Source organism: Megalobrama amblycephala, linkage group LG17 (assembly GCF_018812025.1).
Source record: "Megalobrama amblycephala isolate DHTTF-2021 linkage group LG17, ASM1881202v1, whole genome shotgun sequence".
In the NCBI taxonomy this organism is placed as follows: Eukaryota; Metazoa; Chordata; class Actinopteri; order Cypriniformes; family Xenocyprididae; genus Megalobrama; species Megalobrama amblycephala.
Genome location: NC_063060.1, coordinates 4,243,233 through 4,263,903, shown reverse-complemented (window position 1 = coordinate 4,263,903; position 20,671 = coordinate 4,243,233). Strand labels below are relative to the sequence as shown.

The window sequence follows — 20,671 nt, the reverse complement described above, 5'->3', positions numbered from 1 at the left end:
TGTAAATTAAAATGGCTATAAGTAATTACAAGCATAAACAATTTGCATGCAACACTTCAACAACCCTGAAGGTTTTACTGCAGTTGTACTTCAATATACTGCAGTTCTTTTTTTGTAAGGGAAATTTTGAGGATGTTATACAGGAAGGGAGGTCAAATTTACAATGCATCACTGCCAGAACACACTGTAGCAGTTTGGCTATATAAATAAATGTATAAATGAAATACAAAATTCATTTTACTTTTGCAATACTTTAACCTAAATCATGATTTATCTCTCTGCGCATTCATACGGATTCTTTAAAATCGGCATGTTGGCAAAAATTGGATAAATCATTTATAATAAACAACGTTCCATAACAAAAAAGAAGAAAAAAAGAATTGTCCTGTTTTCAAAGTCAATTTTAATGTCTGTCATGTGAAACAATTTGCATACATTACTGCAATTTATTTATCTTCACAAATCATTGCAAGTATCACCGTCACAATTCCCTGAGAATACCACATAATTTGGGTTACAGCTCCACAAACCAGTGTTATTTTAGTGTCATTGAGATACTACTACTGCTACTGTTTTTATTAATAGTTTGAATGAAGTTTTACTTGTTATTTTTATATTTTCCATTTTCATTTAAATACGTTTTTAGCAATTTTGTTGTGTTTTGTCAGTTTTATTAGTTTTTTTTTTTTTTAATGTTTATATGCCATTTACTTCGGTTTTGTTTTAGTTATGTTAGTATAGCAAGTTTAAAGGTGCCCTAGATTCAAAAATTGAATTTATCTTGGCATAGTTGAATAACAAGAGTTCAGTACATGGAAATGACATACAGTGAGTCTCAAACTTCATTGTTTCCTCCTTCTTATATAAATCTCATTTGTTTAAAAGACCTCCGAAGAACAGGTGAATCTCAACATAACACCGACTGTTACGTAACAGTCGGGGTGTACGCCCCCAATATTTGCATATGCCAGCCCATGTTCCCAACATTATGAAAGGCATTAGACAAGGGCAGAACGTCTGGATCTGTGCAGAGCTGAATCAACAGACTAGGTAAGCAAGCAAGGACAAGAGCAAAAAATTGCAGATGGAGCAATAATAACTGACATGATTCATGATAACATGATATTTTTAGTGATATTTGTAAATTGTCTTTCTAAATGTTTCGTTAGCATGTTGCTAATGTACTGTTAAATGTGGTTAAAGTTACCATCGTTTCTTACTGTATTCACGGAGACAAGAGAGCCGTTGCTATTTTCATTTTTAAACACTTGCAGTCTGTATAATTCATAAACACGACTTCATTCTTTATAAATCTCTCCAACAGTGTAGCATTAGCCGTTAGCCACGGAGCATAGCCTCAAACTCATTCAGAATCAAATGTAAACATCAAAATAAACACTGTACTTACGCGATTAGACATGCTGCATGACGAACACTTTGTAAAGATCCATTTTGAGGGTTATATTAGCTGTTTGAACTTTTTTTATGTTTTTTAAGGCAAGCGCGAGCTCTTGGGGCGTGGAGCACCAGATTTAAAGGGCCACACACACTGAATCGGCTCATTTCTAATTATGCCCCAAAATAGGCAGTTAAAAAAATGAATAAAAAAAAATCTATGGGGTATTTTGAGCTGAAACTTCACAGACACATTCAGGGGACACCTTAGACTTATATTACATCTTTTTAAAAAAAGTTCTAGGGCACCTTTAACTAAATGAAAATATGAAAGGCTACCTTGGCAACTAGCTAAAATAAAATATTTTAGTTTATTTCAGTTAGTATAGTTTCAGTTAACTATAATAACCCAGCCACCAACTGGTCAAAAGATACTTATAAAGTATACATAATAGTAAACCTAGTAACTGCCTTTGAATTGCATTTCCTAAATTCACCTGTCAATCACCAAACGAATGTGCTCAACCTGCTTGCCTTGTTCTCAATGAGCACCGTTGTTGATTCCCTAAATGTAATGTCCTTCTCTCTGTATTGTTAGTACACACCTTCCTCATTCAGTCTCAGTCTCGGGATATTCATCTTCCTTACCTACATGCCTCATCAGCTCTGTTCAGGTCTCTGTCAGGCAGCGAGTCCTCCCAGTCCAATATAGTGCTGATCAGCTTCCCTCTGCAGAGAAAACACACACACAGTGATGAGACAGAACAAATAGCTCATGACAAGCACAGAAATCTGAGGGGGCGCGTGGGCAGGATGCGTTCTAGCCATTTTAAAATTGTTTTATGTTTATATGCGTCAGATGAATGTCTTTGAGTGCTTCATCATGTCAAGTTAAGAAAGCAGCGCATAATTTCATAATTAAAATTCATAGGTTTTTGGGCCTGGAAACACCAGTTTAAAAATGACTGATATTCCCAGGGTTTCAATTATGGTAGTTCACAGCAATAAACATGTAGAAATGATTTGTGTGTACATAGTTGTGAAATTCCCACCATCATGGGAAATCATGATGGACCTGATTATGGTCTACTTCTCTAAAATGGTGCAATCACCTGCAAGATCGGAGTCCTCTGGAACGGGTGACATCGCAGTAGCGTCCGGTTGGCTTCAGACCCATCACTCCAATTACCGTGTCCCGAACATACTGCCTGAAACAGTCCAGGGCACAAGTGCTTATCGCTGTGGCAGTGACAGAACCTGCACACGACCCGTTGCCGCCTTTGATAAAGATTTGTGTCTGTGATCAATAGCACAGCATCAATACTGCACCTATTCATTGTCAAACATACAGTGTGAACTAGAAAAATAAACCTGAAATCAATGTGTTTGGAGACTGTAAATTTGGCAGCTTTAGGGCTGAGCACCAAAAACTTTTCTGTAAATAAAATGTTTTTTTTTAGCTATTTTTCTGTCCAAAACTGGTGGAATTATATATTTTAGGATACAATGCAGGATTTATTGTGTATACACTCCAGGTTAAAATAATTAGCATTTAGTGAATTTCGCAAACAAAAAATGCTGTGAAAGCACTTACACAGCATTAAGTTTCTAAAGTCTTTGAACATTTAAGGAATATCCTGGATTCAGCACAATTTAAGTTTAATTAACAACAACAGCATTATGGCATAAAGTTGATTACCACAAAAATAATAACTCATTGCATTTTTTTCTGAAAAAACAAAACAAAAAACAAAATCAGCTACAATGAAGTGCTTACAATGAAAGTGAATGGGGCCAATTCTGGAGGAGTTAGAAGCAGAAATGTAAAATGTATAATAAAATCACTTAAATAAATTCTTCTATTAAAATGTGTACATTCTTTGAACTAAGCTATGTAAAGCTGTTTAAATAATCTTTTTAGGGGTTAATGACAACAAAGTTGGGATATAAAGGTTAGTATGTTTTTTTTTTTTTCCATATTAAAATCATGTTAACACATTGTTTATCTGGTTGCTGTACTATTGAAAGAGTATTTTAATGTTTACAGATTGGCCCATTGACATTCATTGCAAGTACTTCAATGCATGTTTTAAAAATGAGGGACAAATGGAAATTATTTTTTTGTGGTAATGAACAACAAATGCTGTCGACTGAACTTAACTTGTAATGAAGCTGGAATATTGCTTTAAACTGGGATAAGAGAAAGTATTTTAACATACAAAAGTACACACTTTAAAGCCATTTAAAACTTTCTGTAAAAAAAAAAAAAAAAAAGCTGAAGATCATAGGAAACAGGGTTTCTGCTGGTCTTAAAAAGACTTAAAATCGCCTTTATACAAATTAAAGCCTAAAAAAGGTCTTAAATCAGAGCAGAAGGTCTTAAATTTGTAAAGTTATTGCATTAAATGTTGCATGCTATGCAAAATTATTAATTAATTAATATCTTGCTCAAAATTTTGTCCTGTTTTCCAATGCAAATATCTAAAAAAAAGAAAAAGAAAAGGCATTTAAGCTTTTTTTTTCTTTCTTTTTTTTATGTAAAATGAATTAAAAAATAATGGTTATCTTTTGGAGGTTGTATATTCAAAATCTGAAGTGTTGCTAATACAACTCATTGTGTTTCTCCCTAGACATTTACATTTAGATAACATATTAGAGGCATTGTGTTCACTTTAAATTATTCCTTAAATGTTCTTTATTTGGCTGTTTCTGCTACTATATGCTGCTGGTCAAATAAATGAGTTAAAGTCTGTTTTTTTTATACCATTATCTGCCCTTAGCAACCAGTAACACAGCAACAAGTTTAAATCCATTCTGAATGTCTTCTGCCTGTAAATGATTTATTAAACTACATCAGAAAATGCAATTATTCTTGGTCTTGACGTGTACAGACAGACTTCATTAACATGTTCAGAGAGATCGATTACATACTTGCCACACTTCTCACACTCTTCAACAAACATGTTCCCGTGCAGCTCCGACAATCGATCCCTAGCAGATACAGAGAAAAATTAACAAAGCCAATAAGACGAGAAGAATGAGAAATTAATCAAAATTCATAATGAGAGAATGGAGCTATTAAAGAAAAGATGACAATCATTCATATGCCATTACAGTTTTTATAAATATTTTGTAATATGCCATTTCATTTTATTTCAGTTAACGTTTATTTTATACCAAATAGCGATACTTTTTTTTTTAATGGTAGTTTTAGTAAGATAAATACCCTGATTTAAATACAAAACGTTAATAAAAAAGACAATATATGAAGACTGAGGGCTTTTAATTAGGTCTGCCTGAATATAATAGGCAATTCATCATGTCAATATGCTACATTTAATATGAACAGATTCAACTCATCTGATCAGAATAAGACATGCTGATTGCATTCGCTTATGGGAGGGGAAAATTAGAAGAGCTAATCAGCATGACACATCTGACATCACATGCAGGACAGAGGTCAAAACGGTTTCTAATCAAACCGTATGAGAGATGTGGGATCTGCATGAAGCCAGCCAATCAGACTGCAAATGTTTGAGAAAGCTTTTGCTATTTTTGTGTGCAATATCCAGCATTACCTGGGGAAGCCGGAGCGCAGGTGAAGGCCGTCTACATTCTGGCTGATGAGGTATTTAAGGTGTCCCGCCCTCTGCAGCTGTAGCAGAGCCATGTGAGTCACGCTGGGACGCGCATCCTCAAACGTGGTGTTAAAGTGAGGCGTCTCGCCTCTCTCTTCCATTGTCCACACTCCTTTAGGTCCTCTGATAATCACAGACATCAGAGCACAGTGATCACAAACATGCCTTTGTTGAAATACAGCCACTTGGCCTCAATTTCAGTGAGGAGTACATTCTGTCTAAGCATTTAAATGGACCCATTTAATGTTCAGAAAGACTGTACTGCTCACTGAAATTATAAAAAACTGAATGTTCCTTGATCTTTTGAAACATAGACCTTAATGAACTTTGAAAACATACTGTTACTTTCAAACTTAAAAAGTATGGGTGGAAAAAAAAAAAAATAATAATTTACTGCCAACAGATCTAGTTCTGAAATCTGTGCACAATGACGTGTGCATATTAATAGGGTACTTGATTATAATTTCACTTTTTTAACTTTAGTTAGTGTGTAATGTTACTGTTTGAGACATAAACCACATCTGCAAAGTTATGATGCTCAAAGTTCAATGCAAAGGGAGATATTTTCTTTTACAGAAATCGCTTTTTAAGGACTACAACAAACTGCTGGTAGGGACTACAACAAGCTTCTTCCTGGGTTGGTGACATCACAAACCCCAAAATTTACATAAACCCCACCCCTGGGAACATGCAACAAAGGGGGTGAGGCCATGTTGAGCTGCTTTACAGAAGAGGAAGAGTTGTTGTAGTAGAGTGTTGTTGTCATGCCGTCATTTTACGCCAGACTGCTTCACAAACCATTAAGAAACATCCATTTGCATTCTAAAACTCCTTCCTGAGTCTCTCCATCAGTGTCGACTCCAGTTTGAACAATGTAAGGCTGAACACCGTTACTGACAATCCTCATTTTGGCTGCGTGAGATTCTCCAGCTTTGTTGTTGTTGAGCAACCAAAGCATGAGCTGTTAAAGCTCCGCCCTCTTCTGGAAAGGGGGCGGGAGCAGCAGCTCATTTGCATTTAAAGGGACACAGAAAAACTGTTTTTGCTCACACCCAAATAGGGGCAAATTTGACAAGCTATAATCAATGATCTGTGGGGTATTTTGAGCTGAAACTTCACAGACACATTCTGGGGACACCAGAGACTTACATTACATCTTGTGAAAAGAGGCATAATAGGTACCCTTTAACATACAAACATGCATCTATATGAAGTGCATCTATGCTACCATTCAAAAGTTTGGCATTAGTAAGTTTTGTTTAAAAAAAATATTATTATTATTATTTTTTTTTAGCAAAGATGCATTAAATTGATAAAAAGTGACAGTAAAGACACTTATAATATTACAAAAGGTTTATTAAGCAGCATAACGGTTTTCAACAAATGTTTCTTGAGCAGCAAATCAGCGAATTAGAATGATTTCTGAAAGATCATGTGGCACTGAAGACTGGAGTAATGATGCTGAAAATTCAGCTTTGTATCACTGGAATAATTAAAAATTACATTTTACAATATATTCAAATAGAACAGTTATTTTAAATAGCAATAATATTTCAAATATTACAGTTTTTACTGTATTTTTGTTCAAATAAAATGCAACCTAGCTAAGCATTTTGTTAACATAAAAAAAAATTCTAAACTTTTGAACGCTACTGCGTATAGTAATAGCAACACCGAAGTCATGGGTTCGAATCCCAGAGAGTCAATTAAACGAACTGATAAAATACCATAACTTGAGAAATGCAATGTAATTTGCATAAAAGCATCTTCCAAATGCATAAATGTAAATTATTCCAGAATTACAGTGCTATGCATGTTTTGGTTTTTGGTGTAAGGTTTGAAAACCGTTATATAAAACTACACTCCGTCTGTGCAAAAAACCTTGGCTAACATTATAAGTGAACTTGAGAGGGAAAAAACAAAATGATTATGGATTTCCACAACCCTTGTTCCCCGGTCTGATCCTCCTCTCCCTCTGTGATTTCAGTAAGCACTGCTGAGCTGAGCTGCTGGGAATCTCAGATGACAAAGATGGGGTTTTAGTTATCATGGAGAACAGCAGGAGGTTACTGTGCTTTCTAATGACTGCAGATGCAGTTACTAAGAGGGAAGACTCAAAAGTTCACTTAAACAAGCTCTTGCGAGCAGAAACCTTGCTCTTGTGCACTTGGGAATTTGCATTAACACACACACACACACACATACACACACAACAGCCAATCCTTCTGAAATCCAGTTTGCTTTTTTCATGCCTTCCTAGTTAGACGCATGCAGCAGCTTTCCCTGCCTGACTTATCAAAAGTTTTCTGTTCTTACTAAACTTGGATAAGCTCTTTCAAGTACTGCATAAACCCCTAAATAAGTCCTAGTCAGACTTTAGGCTATTGATCAAAGTCTTGTACACACTGAAGCATATTCTGGCCAAGAATCACCCGCTTAGACAGAAAGAGGGCGTCTGACTGACATGTAAACCGTCAAACACAGTTAGCTTTTGCTTAATGTGACATTTAGGGGTGGGTAAATCTGAAATCGGATGAAAACAAAGTGGAAGATACATGTCTGTTCAAGGATTTCTTGTGAACTAAGTATCTCAAATGAAACTTTTGACTGTCTTGCAAAGATTCCATATCACAAACTTTAACAAATGCAGTGTTAAGTTCTTCCTAAAGCAAACTCAAGTTTGTGCATTTAAACCTGAGCACCTTGACTCTTGAAAACTGCATAAAGCCAGGCAATCAGAATTGAGCTCAGAATGTGCACTATACGCGAAAGGTCAGTAAACAGTCTGTGAGCTTGCCGTCTGAGCCTCAGACTATATGTCCCCACTAAGATCTCCACTTATGAAATACTGCATGGCACACCAACAAAGCTGACTAAACAGGCCGGTGTTAAGAACAGGAGGCAGTATAGTTGTGCAATTTTGGAAATTGGAATGAGATTGCAGTGCACTGCTGTTTAAATGCTTGCAGAAAAAATGTTAACCTGTTCTCCTGAAGCAATACCAGTGCGACGTTGTTTTGTCTTCATTTACTTACCCTCACATCACTCCAAACGTTCATTTCTTTCTTCAGAAGAAAAGCTTTAATCATTTCATTATATTTGTGCTAAGTGACAGTATTGTATTTCAAATAAATGCTGTTCTTTTAAACTTTCTATTCATCAAAGAAATCTGAAAAAATGTATCACTGTTTTAACAATATTAAGTAAATATGAAGCAGTACAACTGTTTCCAATAACAATATTAAATGTTTCTTGAGCAGAAAATCATCATATTAGAATGATTTCTGAAGGATCATGTGACACTGAAGACTGGAGTAATGATGCTGAAAAGCTGCTTTGATTTTTTTTTTTTTTTTTTTTTTTACATCTAGTTTTGATGAGGAAAAAAAGGCAGGGACATTCTGCTAAATAACTCAAAATAAGTAAAATTTCTGCAATTGGCAAATAGCTTTATCCATGACTTGCATTGCATTCAAACTACACATTTCATCAGTAGGATTGACCCTTGGGAATTAAACTCCTTTTGCATTCCACAGACAAATCTAATTTAGTTCAGATGGCATGAGGTGAATAAATGGTGACAAAATTGTCATTTTTTTAAGTGAATTTCTTTGCGTGTTATATGCGATCTTGACAGTCAGGCAGAGCCCTATTTGCACCTATAGAAGCATCGCCTCTGAAAATAGATTTGATAGACAGGTGTTCTTATGAAAATTTCATATAAGAAGAGAACACAGGAGGAAAAATGTGCAGTTGCCCAACGCATCACATACGTTCTCTGATAACAAGCCGATGGAATAACAAAGAGGAGAGAAAGGAAAACCAACCAGGTGAAAGGAGAATAAATGTAAGAGGAGGCATCATTCAACATGACGTCAGCACCCTCTAAAATTAAAACCCCTGCACAGTGTTAGCAAATTATAATGACAAACTAGATGAAGGTGAATCCAATTAAATCACCCTTAAATTCATGGAACATTAAAAATTTGTACATCAAACGCAAATCTAAAAAGTAAACCTAAGTGAATTGAGGTCATCTTGGATCAGCAGCATAAAAAAGCAGTGCAAACACACACACACACGCACTCATAATGAACATGAGATTGAGACTGTAGTACAAAATGAGATGAGACTGCAGTACTACACCCAGTTTAAATCTAGATTAAAGATGCATCTCTTTAGCCAAGCATTCACATAATGCATCTCATATCAGATCAATTGCACATGACTATCTTTGCTTAAAGGGCACCTATTATGCAAAATTCACTTTTACATGGTGTTTGACCATAAATGTGTGTTGGCAGTGTGTGAGCAAAACCACCCTAGAATGAGAAAAATCCACCCAGTGGTTTTTTTACAATCTCAATAATTCATAAGCACTGTCTCAGAACGCCCTGTTCTAAGATTGCTCTCACTGTGACGTAGAATTGCGCTAAGCCCCACCCACGTGGTTTGATTGACAATCTGGTTTTGGCATAGACCCCGCCCTCGGTGATCGGTCAACCATCCTCCATTGTTTCAACGACAGCCGGTAATGTCTCCTAAGAAACATAAGTGTTCTGTTGTGGGATGTAATAATGAACATAGTAGTTTTCACTTACTTCCGACATCAGAGCCACTGAAAACGCAGTGGATGGATTTTATTTACGAAGGAAAGGCGCCACTCAAAATTCCAAAATACGTTTATGTTTGCGCGAATCATTTTTTGACTGACTGTTTTGAGAACGAGGGTCAATTCAAAGCAGGTCTTGCTTCAAAGTTAATCCTCAAGTGTGGATCGTTGCCTACTGTTCGCAATCCAACGTCACCTCCAGAAGAAGTAAGTGTATTTAATGTTTTTTGAGCAAATAGTCATTTCAGTCGATGTCAGCCAGTTCAATAACAAATGCGTCTAAAGTTGTTGTCGTCGTCGTAGAATGTCTGTGTATATAATTTAAACCTTGTTTGTATAGTGTGTATCCACACGTATATATATATATTTTTTAAAGATATTGTATTAAAAACTGTGTATGTTTTCCGGGATGGTCTACCATACATGATGGAGTGACTTGAAGTTGTTTCATCCGTCTTGTAACCTTTGATACAACAAATAGCGTCAGACAGTTTTATGTCACGTATTATTTTTTGCAACAATTACAAATGTAAATAAATTAATACCTGTTCTATCTCCCTGCAGCATATATTTTCTGGTTCTGTAGCCATCTTCTCACATTTGCCACATAAGCACCTGTACGACAAGTAATGTCAACATGACGCAACCGTTCCCTCGCATAAATATAATTTTGTTTGTACTTAGCAAACGTTATCACAGTATTTGTGTTTGTAGTTTCAAAAAATTGCGCGAACGTTATCACAGTGTGTGTGTGTGTGTGTTGCACATCCATAATTGCAAAGGGGACGCGATTAAAACTCTATAAGTACATAAATGTATCAAATAACCATTCAGAGACGTCCTGCTCCATTCTCAATTGTGTTTCTTCTGCCGGAGTCTCTTCATCATCTGGGTCTGATTCCGGTTCAAACATGTACGGCTGAATGCCATACAAAACAGCGGGTCTCTCACTCTCAGCCATTCTGCTTCTACCGACTGTTTATTGCCATAGGTATGCAAGTTACGCCCTCGTCGAAAGGCAGGGCGGGGATATGCAGCTCATTTATATTTAAGGTGGTATACACCAAAACAGCTCTTTTTAAAACAGGCCCCAAAAATGACATTTTCAAATGGTTATAATAAATTAACTGTGGGGTATTTTGTGCTGAAACTTCACAAATACATTCTGGGGACACCCAAGACCAATATTACATCTTGTAAAAAGGGGCATAATAGGTGTCCTTTAATGTTATGAACAGCAGCTACGCTAATTATTCTCTATTTGCTTTTCTGTTTTACCTGGGGACGTCTGTCCCGAGGTGACTAGAGAGTACATCAGCTTCAGTTTGGATCCAGCCTCTTAAGAAGACCTCAGATGACCTACACCTTTGAAGAGACGGTGCCAACGCCTGCGAGGACTTCAGAAGACGCTATCATCTGGATCAACATGCACATTCACAAATTCCTATATATCCTAATTATTGTTAATATGTAATTCATTTTTCCAGGAGCTCATTGCTTCTACCTTCAGTTAAACTGCTAACAGTGATTGTAAATTAATTGCCTAAATTATTACATTATTTGCTAACTGCATTCTTTAAATTGTAATGTTGACATGCATTCTCTGTAAAGCTGCTTTGAAATGATATGTATTGTGAAAAGCACTATACAAATAAATGTGATTTGAAGCCACTGTCTACAGTCAGGATATGAAAATGTCCTTTAAATAAGTTTTTTTCCCCTTTTGTTTGGATGGAAAACACCTGCCATATTTCACCCAAAAATTTACACATTTACATTTTTTGTGCAAGTATACAAACTAATAAATACATGTTTTGCATACGAAATGAATGCTACTTTATGACCATTAAGATTTTTTTGCATTGTGACATTTAAGCACAACTCCTCATCCTTATTATCACAACGTAAAAAACAAAAACAATGTCTAAATTAACATGACATGTTAACCCTCAGGTTGTGTTCATGTCATTTTGACAAAGAGAATTTTCTTTTTCACTGAAAATGCTAAGTTGCGTTCCACATGACGCACTACACACTATGCACTTATGCACTATTTACTCATCCATGTAGTGCGTGAATTGTATAAAGTTATTTTATCATTTAACAACGGAATTTTTGTAATTTCTTTAACTAAATGTTTCTCTTATTTTCAATCTCACATAATCATTTTCAATGGATGGTCATTTTTGGCCAAAATAAGCTCAGATCAATGAGGCGTACAATCAACCAGTTTCAAATATAAATACAAAACCTGTGATAATTGAAAGAAAACAAGTTGACAAAAAGATTGAATCCAATATTTGGTGATAATTATAGCATAGCGAGAGATTTTTAAGCTATTTTTTTGCAGTCCGGTCATTTTTAACAGGGAACACCACAAGTATGACTCTGTTCTATTTTGTACAAAATAAAAGCATTTCAAAACAAACTTTGTGCTTAAAAATTAAAGCACACTAGTGTGATAAACAGTGCAAATTGTTTCCATATTTTGTTGAATACTGTCAAATTTACCCACATTTTTTTTTTCACTCAAAAAATGAGGTGCATGAGCTCAGATTAATGAGGCCTACAATCAATCATTTCGAAAAGAAATACAAAACCTGTCCTAATTAAAAGAAAACAAGTTGACAAAAAGATTGAATCCAATATTTGGTGATAATATAATATAGCATAAGCAACTTACAAGCAATTTTTAAAAGGTCGGTTATTTTAAACACAAAAGGGTTTTAATTGATAAAGTAACCGTGCCTGGACAGACACAATTTTACATTCATCTAAAAAGTCATGAGTATCTAATAAGAATTATTATTGAGAATAATTAGAATTACTAACAAGCAAACAAGAAAAATATTCTGACACATAATGACAATAGCTACATCTAATATTGAAGGCTGAGTCATTTGGAGCTCACATTTGTCGACCACATACGTCATCAAGGAGGTCTCATTTCAGAACCAATATAAAATTTTCCATTATTCCTTGTGAATCAAGCATAAATTGTTGTAATTTATTTATGATTCTTCACGATTTCTTTATGATATATGAATGTAATGGTTACTTTTGAAATGAGGTGACCTCAATGACGCATACAGCTGATAAATGAGACCTCCGGAGGACGCAGCCTTCGAAATGAGACACAGCAACTGACAACTAGGGTCCCAAATGTCACAGTGCAATAAAATCTGGTTCATGGTTCATAAAGCAGTTTCTTATTATTTCTTTGTTGATTCTGGGGTATAATATAAGGCAGATGTTCTTATTGAAAGTCCCCCAAATATGAGTACAGAATATATTGCAAAAGAAACAATGCATAATATGGCAGCTTGACCATACAAATTAAATAAACTCAATAAGGATCATGGCTGTTATACTGATTTATAGAAGTACTTAGTACTTAAATGGTTCTAAGCAAGTCAATGCTTTCATATGCTCCCAACTAGGTGAGTAGATCAATAAAGCAAAAGTGCTCATCTTTGCATCAGTCAGAGCTGATCAATTATGTGGTGTGAAACTGGAAGATTCAATATTAGATAGAAAGAAGCACTAGAGTAAAGCGGCAGGCTTCATTTAGAAACTGCCCAAGAGCTTTCTATGAACATACTGAGATCAGAATAATTTTTTCAATTATTCTCCCATGAATTTTCATCAAGACAGGTAATAGGTTATCACAGCGTTCATTAAAATGAATGATTTCTACTTTTTTTGATTTGGCTTTGTGATGCTGAAGCCATCATGAGAGCAGAATCAAAGCATGCATCTCGCTGACTGGACTGAAAAGTTTGTCTATCCTTTCGTCAAACATAACTGATATAAGTTCTAAAAACACAAACTTGTGGATCCAAGTTCAATAAGTATTAAGCTGAGCAATAACATTATACATAAGAGTGTGACGAGCAGGGCGGGCGAGAGCCATGAGGGAACGGCGCGAGGCCGGTGACGCGAGTGATAATGAGCATCACCTGCGAGGCGCGCCGGCCTCGAGTCTCTCACGGAGGAGCTCCGGAGGCATAAAAGGAGGAGCGACGACAGTGAAGGACGAGAGAGGACCAGGCCTGGACTTTATTTTATGTTTTATTATGTTTGTGTGGCCGGCAGACGTCCGCGAGGGTCTGCTGGCATTACTTTCGTTTTGTTTGTTTATTTTGAGATTAAAGTTGTGTTCAACGTTCTCCGGTTCCCACCTCCTTCTTCCCGTATCTACGAACTGTGTTACATTGGTGCCGAAACCCGGGAGGAAGGAGGGACATGCTGTCGGAGAGCCCTCGCTGCTGAAGGGGATCGCGGTGCTGTGGAGTTCAGGCAGTGCAGGAGTGTGAAGACCGCGAGAGGCTGCCCGAGGCGGTGGTGCTGGAGCATAGTGAGTGGTGGGACGTAGAGCTCGGTGCCGTGCCCCTGGGACGAGGTGGGGTGGCTGCCGTCCAAGAGGGAGCGGAGGAGTTGCCGCCGTTCGCCGTGGGCCGGAGCCTGCTGCCATCCGCCATGAAGGGGAGGAGCAGGGAACGGGGGACTCGCTGCCGGCTGCCCTCAGTCGGAGGAGCCATTGCCGGCCTCCAGGGAGCGGAGGAGGATCGAGCCGTCCACGGAGCGTCCAGTACCATCGCATGGCACCACGAGGAAGAGCCTCCCGGCTGGCTGAGGACCGAGCGGCAGTGTGTCTGGGAACCGGACCAAGAATTTTTTTTTTCTCTCTTTTTCCTTTCTCCCCTCTCTCGTCCTGTCACTCCCCTTGCTTCCGTCTCCTTTCTCTCGTCTCGTCTGTCCTTACCCCCAGGTGCTGCAGCCGCCGAGACAGGCCCCGGGGGGGTGTAGAGCGCAGTCTCGGGAGTACCCTCCGGCCTGCGAGGGGCGATGGGGGTATGTGATGAGCAGGGTGGGCGAGAGCCGTGAGGGAACGGCGCGAGGCCGGTGACGCGAGTGATAATGAGCATCACCTACGAGGCGCACCGGCCTCGAGTCTCTCACGGAGGAGCTCCGGAGGCATAAAAAAAGGAGCGACGACAGTGAAGGGCGAGAGAGGACCAGGCCTGGACTTCATTTTATGTTTTATTATGTTTGTGTGGCCGGCAGACGTCCGCGAGGGTCTGCTGGCATTACTTTTGTTTTGTTTGTTTATTTTGAGATTAAAGTTGTGTTCAATGTTCGCTGGTTCCCGCCTCCTTCTTCCCGTATCTACGAACTGTGTTACAAATAGTGAAACAGAACTTTCTTAATTTGTCTAACTTGTGTATCAGTTTAAGCAGACTGAAAAGGTAATGGTTACTTCTGCACTGTAAAAAAAAAAATCAAAAGTTGAGAAAACTTAAAAGTTTAAGGCAACAAACTTCAGCAGATTTTTGAGTTCTCAACTTTTTGTATTCAGTTTATATAACAAAAAGTTGAGAAAACTCAAAAATCCACTGAAGTTTGTTGCCTTAAACTTTTAAGTTTTCTGAACTGTTGATTTTAGTGTATACACCAAAACAAGTTGGAAATACTCATTGAAAATGGATGAAACTTAACAGAAGTGAACATAATTACTTTAATGGTGACTTGAACTTTTACAACAAAATAAAATAAAAAAACACTATACAGAGCTAAACAATCTATTAAAAGAAGGGTAGGCAATTTTGGAGAGGCTAGAAAAAGCAAGCTAGCTTTGAAAGCATAAGATCCCATCCTTCCCTTCTCCTAAGCCACACCTCCTCCAAAACACATGAACGCGCACAGCCAGAGTCTGCAAAGTGTCACGAGAGACGGCGGTAAATTACTTTATGTCTCAAAGCAGATAACATTAGAATAATTATGAACATAAATAACTTAAAGAGCTCCAACTTGCACCACCTGATTGCTGCAGATGCATTTCGTCATGGATAGTGTTGGGAAACTTCTGGTGGTGCGCAGATCCAAAATAACTCCAAGATCAAAAAACATGGATAGTGTTGCCATAGAAACGCATAAATCCACTCAGTGTAAAACATCAGGGGTTGTCATGTTGTAAGCACTAGTTCGACCCTCACAGCAAACCTCACATTAAGTTCTTGCCGTTTAATATTTTAAGTTTCCCATCCTTAATGGCCTAAAAGATTACTTTAATTCATTATTTAATGTCATCCTTTTCCACATTCGATAGTTCAATCAACCTTTAAAATAAAGTTTGTCTGACAAAATGGAAATTTAATTTTATTTCCCACAATACTGAATACCTGGATGACCCACTACATTTGACTAAATGTGGAGTATACAAAAGACTGAAACACTCATTGCTGGATATTACTGCTTCACATTCTTAAAAACTGTGAGCTGTATGCAGTATATACTGTGCAGTATGCAAATATGCTAGACACAGCCTAAGATGAATGAGAGTTTCAGCTGTTATTTGTAATAAAACTTCATATCTCCCTCTAGTGGATTACTGTGATTATGGCAGACAAGTATAACATGTCGTTCTTAACACATGCCAATTTAATCATCTTTGAGGACATATTAATGTCGAAGTTCATTGATATTTTTCATTACTATTGCACAAGCAAGTTGTATCTGTACAGTAAAAAAGAAAAAGAGCAAACACACAAACTGAACCAGCATGCAAAGAAATATGGAAACAAACAAAAGCTTTATTTCTGGCTAAGAAAGCCATGGTTTTAGTCATCTCTGAAGGATTAAATCCACAGGATTATCCTTATTTCCTTCTACTGGGCTGCCAGAAGATTAGGAATGTGGGTGGAAAACATAAATGCATCACTGCCCATTGGCTTTAGCTCAGTTGATGGCATTACAATGAGAATACCTATAAATATTTTAGTCCTGATTTTAAAGAGGCTCTATGAAGAAAAGCGCACTGCTCCTAAAGGGTTAATTCACCCAAAAATGAACATTACAAATCCGTAAGACTTCCATTCATCTTCAGAACACAAATGAAGACATTTTTTTCATGAAATCTAAGAGATTTCTGTCCCTCCACTGAAAAAGTCTGATGGTTCAAAACGTTCATAAAGAAATTGTAAAATAAATCCATATGAATTGAGCAGTTTAATCCAAGTCTTCTGAAGAGACACAATCGCTTAACGGATTTTATTTAGGCTTTTATTCACATAGAAATGTTGATTTTGGTTAAACAGAAGCTCAAGCATGAAGCAATGAGGTTTATTTTTAAGTGTCACACACACACGTTTGAGCTTCCGCAAGAACCAGTGAGGTATATTCTCGCACACCAAGCAAATATGGTTGAGCTTATGTCTGCCAATCAATGCTTAAATGTGAATAAAAACCTAAATTAATCATTTTGTTCAAAGTTTTGAGTAAACTGACTTTCAATTGAGGGACAGAAATCTCTCAGATTTTATTAAAAATATCTGTATTTGTATTTCAAAGATGAATGGAAATCTTATGGGTTTGGAACGGTGAGGGCGAGTATTTTTATTTTTTTGGTTGAACTATCCCTTTAAAGCAGGGGTCTCCAAACTCGGTCCTGGAGGAACACTGTCCTGCAGAGTTTAGCTCCAACTTTCCTCAACACACCTGCCTGGAAGTTTCTAGTATGCCTAATTAAAACCTTGATTAGCTAGTTCAGGTGTGTTTAATTGCAGTTGGAGCTAAACTCTACAGGACAGTGGTCCCTCCAGGACCAAAACTGGAGACCCCTGCTTTAAAGGAATAGTTCACCCAAAAATGATCCCATATTTTACTCACCTCCAAGCCATCCTTGTTGTGCATGATGGATGGATGCACTTTTTGGATTCAAAAACCTGGGCAATATTCAATGTGGTGAACGTGATTTCACCAAGTACAACATGTTCCTGGATCAACACCTTTGTTGATCCTGGAACAACATTCCAATCAACTAATCAGATTTGAGGGACAAGTTTACCATTTATATCAAGTTTAGGTTTACAACCTGGGTTAGGTGCTTCCACAACAGTGTTATTCAACTACCATTTCCCTCTGATTTTAGGGATAAGTTATGGGTAGGTTTAGGTTTAGGGGTTGGGAAAAGGTTAGGACTAAATCTTCGGACAGGAATGTTGTTCCAAGATCAACAAAATATCTTGATCCAGGAACATGTCTTACTTGGCAAAATCACGGTGACCATTCAATGCCAATACAAAGCTGGGAAAAGCCAGGATATTATTTAATGTAACTCAGCTTGTGTTCGGCTGAAAGAAGAAAGCTATTCCTTTAAGAATTCTTATGTGAATTATGTACATAAAACAAGACTTGAAAGCTAATTAAGAAGTCAAAATTTTCAGTGAATAGCTGAAAATTATACAAAAAAACTATTGTATGGCTTCATATGACACATAAAGGGAAACAAAACTGACGCTGACTACTTTTGTGATGCTTTTTGTCCATTTTGGTGCTTGACAGCTAGTCAGCATACATGAATTCAAAAGAGCAGTTAGAGCGCCCTCTATCATAATACAGATGAACAGCAATAAAATTCTATACTAGCTTTCCCACAAAAAACCTCTATGATCCCATTGAAATATATTGTTTTTAGACTTTTGAAAATAACATCAATGCAAGCATGTTTGTCACCCTCTTCTGCAAGTTGTGAGGAGTACCTGAAGTCCGGGATCCCTGTGGACGTGCTGATTCCAGCTCCTGAATGCACCACCATGTACTGCGACTCCTTGATCCACTGGGCCAGTGTCTCCACTTTAGTCTTCAACTCCTCTGGGCTGTCAAACACCTGCAGAGTGCAGACGTACACACACAAGCATATAAATACAGAAGTGTTACTGTCGGAGCATTTTTAACGTGATATAAATGATATAATCAACGTGCTACGTTGCTTGGCAACCATAAACAGCTGTACATTTGGGCTAGTGAACTGTTACATGGCGTTAGATTTGCGGTAATTTGTAACTTTTGTAACTTTTATCACATTAATACAGTTTCCCCTTCACTGTAGAAAAACCTAAGTAACACACGATCTCTCATGTCTTAATTATTACTATGTTAATTCAGTAACGTTAACTGTTTAATGTTTGTTTGGAAGCCATTAAGTTATTAACTGCATACAATGGTCATACCTGCGTGTGTCTACAGAGACTGCAACAGCTTTCAATACAGAATGGTAGTACATTTCACAAAGCAAACCTCAAATATGACGCTAATGTGCACGAAATTAAGCTAATTCTAGCTAGCCGGCTAACATCAACAATGTAAACATCACCTCCGGGAGGCCGCAAATGCCTTTATCCGCATATGGAGACAGTCCCGCGGCGTAATTCACCGACATGGCTAACTTCCTTATAAAAAGGTAAGTTAAAATTTGTCAGTAAAAGCAAGAATTTCTGTTGCTCCGTTCAATCGCTTCTGTGTGCTGGTCCTCTGTGTGACGTCACGAATGTGTGTACTGCGTGGAATTCTGCTGTGCACATCCTGGATTACGTCAGTGAGGTTGCGCGCAGGTGGTGGATCAGCTATACGTGGTTAATTAGAGATCTATCTTTGACTGGTAGAATATTGCTATCAAAAGCTGAAGGATTGTCAAGACTAGCCTATACAGCAATGGTTTTAGATGCTCCAAAGTCAATTATTACACAGGTTAATAAGAAAATGTATAATTTTATTTGGAAGAATAGGCCACATTACTTGAATAGAGGTATAATAGGGAATTTATTTCATCAAGGTGGTTTAAATGCTATTGACTTTGAAGTTTCTGATACTATCTTTAAAATTAAATGGATTCAGAATTGTATTAGCCTAAATCTAATAACAAATTGTGGTTTTTAACAAAATTGGCGGTATTAAATTTCTCCTCAGTTGTAACTTTGATATTAATAAAATCCCCATTAAGCTGTCTAACTTTCATAGGCAAGCTCTGTTATCCTGGTTATTGGCGTATAAACACAATTTCTCTACCCACAGATGTTTGATATGGAATAATAAGGATATTAAATATAAGAATAAAACACTTTTTTTTAAATATTGGTTTAGGAACAACATTTTACAGTTATTTCCTATATCTGCAAAGGATTATGCAGTTGTTTTTGATGCTATACCTTCTGGCCTCCTTCAGTTGTTGCGAAGTGCTAATGTTGTTGATTTGGATGCAACTATTGATTTTAATTTAAGGTTAGATGGTATAAGTATTGTTGATAAAAAAAATGCAGCAATTTCCTTAGACAGATTTGTCATTCACTTAGGATACCCCCAAGCTAAAAGCTTTTGGAATTCACAATTCCGGGACATTCAGTGGGAGAAGGTTTTTTTAGTTTCTAGGAGATACTGTGTCACCAATAAGATCCATGAGGTTTCATTTAAAATGATTAATTTACCCAGTTAATCAGGTTATAAAAAGATTTAAGAAAGATATTGATTTGAAATGTCTGTTTTGTAATTTGTATGATGAGACTCTTTATAAATTTTTTTTGAGTGTATTTGCACTAAATTGTTCTGGTGTGATTTTGAGGTCTTTTTTAAGGAGATCTCTGGAGCTGACATTAATCTGGAGGACAAAAATATTTTATTTTTTTACGACACGCCTTTAGAAAAGAAAATTTGTTTTGTTCTTAATTTGTTTATTATTTTAGGGAAATATCATATTCATAAATGTCGATGGGCAAAAAATACGCCTAGTTTAATACAGTTTAAATTTGAGCTTTGTAGGAACACCAAAGCAAAAAAGACTATAGACTGTTGTAAGGCCTTGAAATTTCATCCTTTCTAAGAATCTTTGTATTTATTTTGTTATTAGAGATATGCATTTGATCTCAATACCCCTGTGTATATAGTTATTTATCCTTGTATTATCTGTGTTTATTTTTTATTTAATTTATTTATTTATTAAATTTAATATATTTTTGTACCATTGTTATTTTTGTTATGTAATGTATATTATTATTATTTTGTTACTGAATAAAGCATTAAAATACGGTGGCCCAGTAGTGCACAACACAACGAAATTAAAAAAGCAAACATAAGTTCACAACACAACGGAAACAAGCCACAACACAACGAAATAAAGCCACAACACAACGGAATAAGCCACAACACAACGGAATTAAACCACAACACAACGGAATAAGCCACAACACAACGG

At 36.9% G+C, this 20,671-nt stretch overlaps 1 protein-coding gene across 3 annotated transcripts in view; it reads right to left on the bottom strand.

The window, feature by feature from the left end:
• Positions 1-20,409, bottom strand: part of sirt6 (sirtuin 6) — a 33,522-nt gene extending 13,113 nt beyond the window's left edge. The window contains exons 1-6 of one of the 3 annotated variants that reach the window (XM_048163336.1): positions 18,800-20,409; positions 18,186-18,313; positions 4,974-5,156; positions 4,327-4,386; positions 2,508-2,603; positions 2,044-2,124 (exon numbers count right to left, since the gene is read on the bottom strand). In XM_048163336.1, the coding sequence (XP_048019293.1) occupies positions 2,044-2,124; positions 2,508-2,603; positions 4,327-4,386; positions 4,974-5,156; positions 18,186-18,313; positions 18,800-18,865 (614 nt within the window). In that variant the 5' untranslated portion in view covers positions 18,866-20,409. The other 2 variants (XM_048163334.1, XM_048163335.1) reach the window with 2 other exon arrangements.
• Positions 20,410-20,671: the final 262 nt, after the last annotated feature.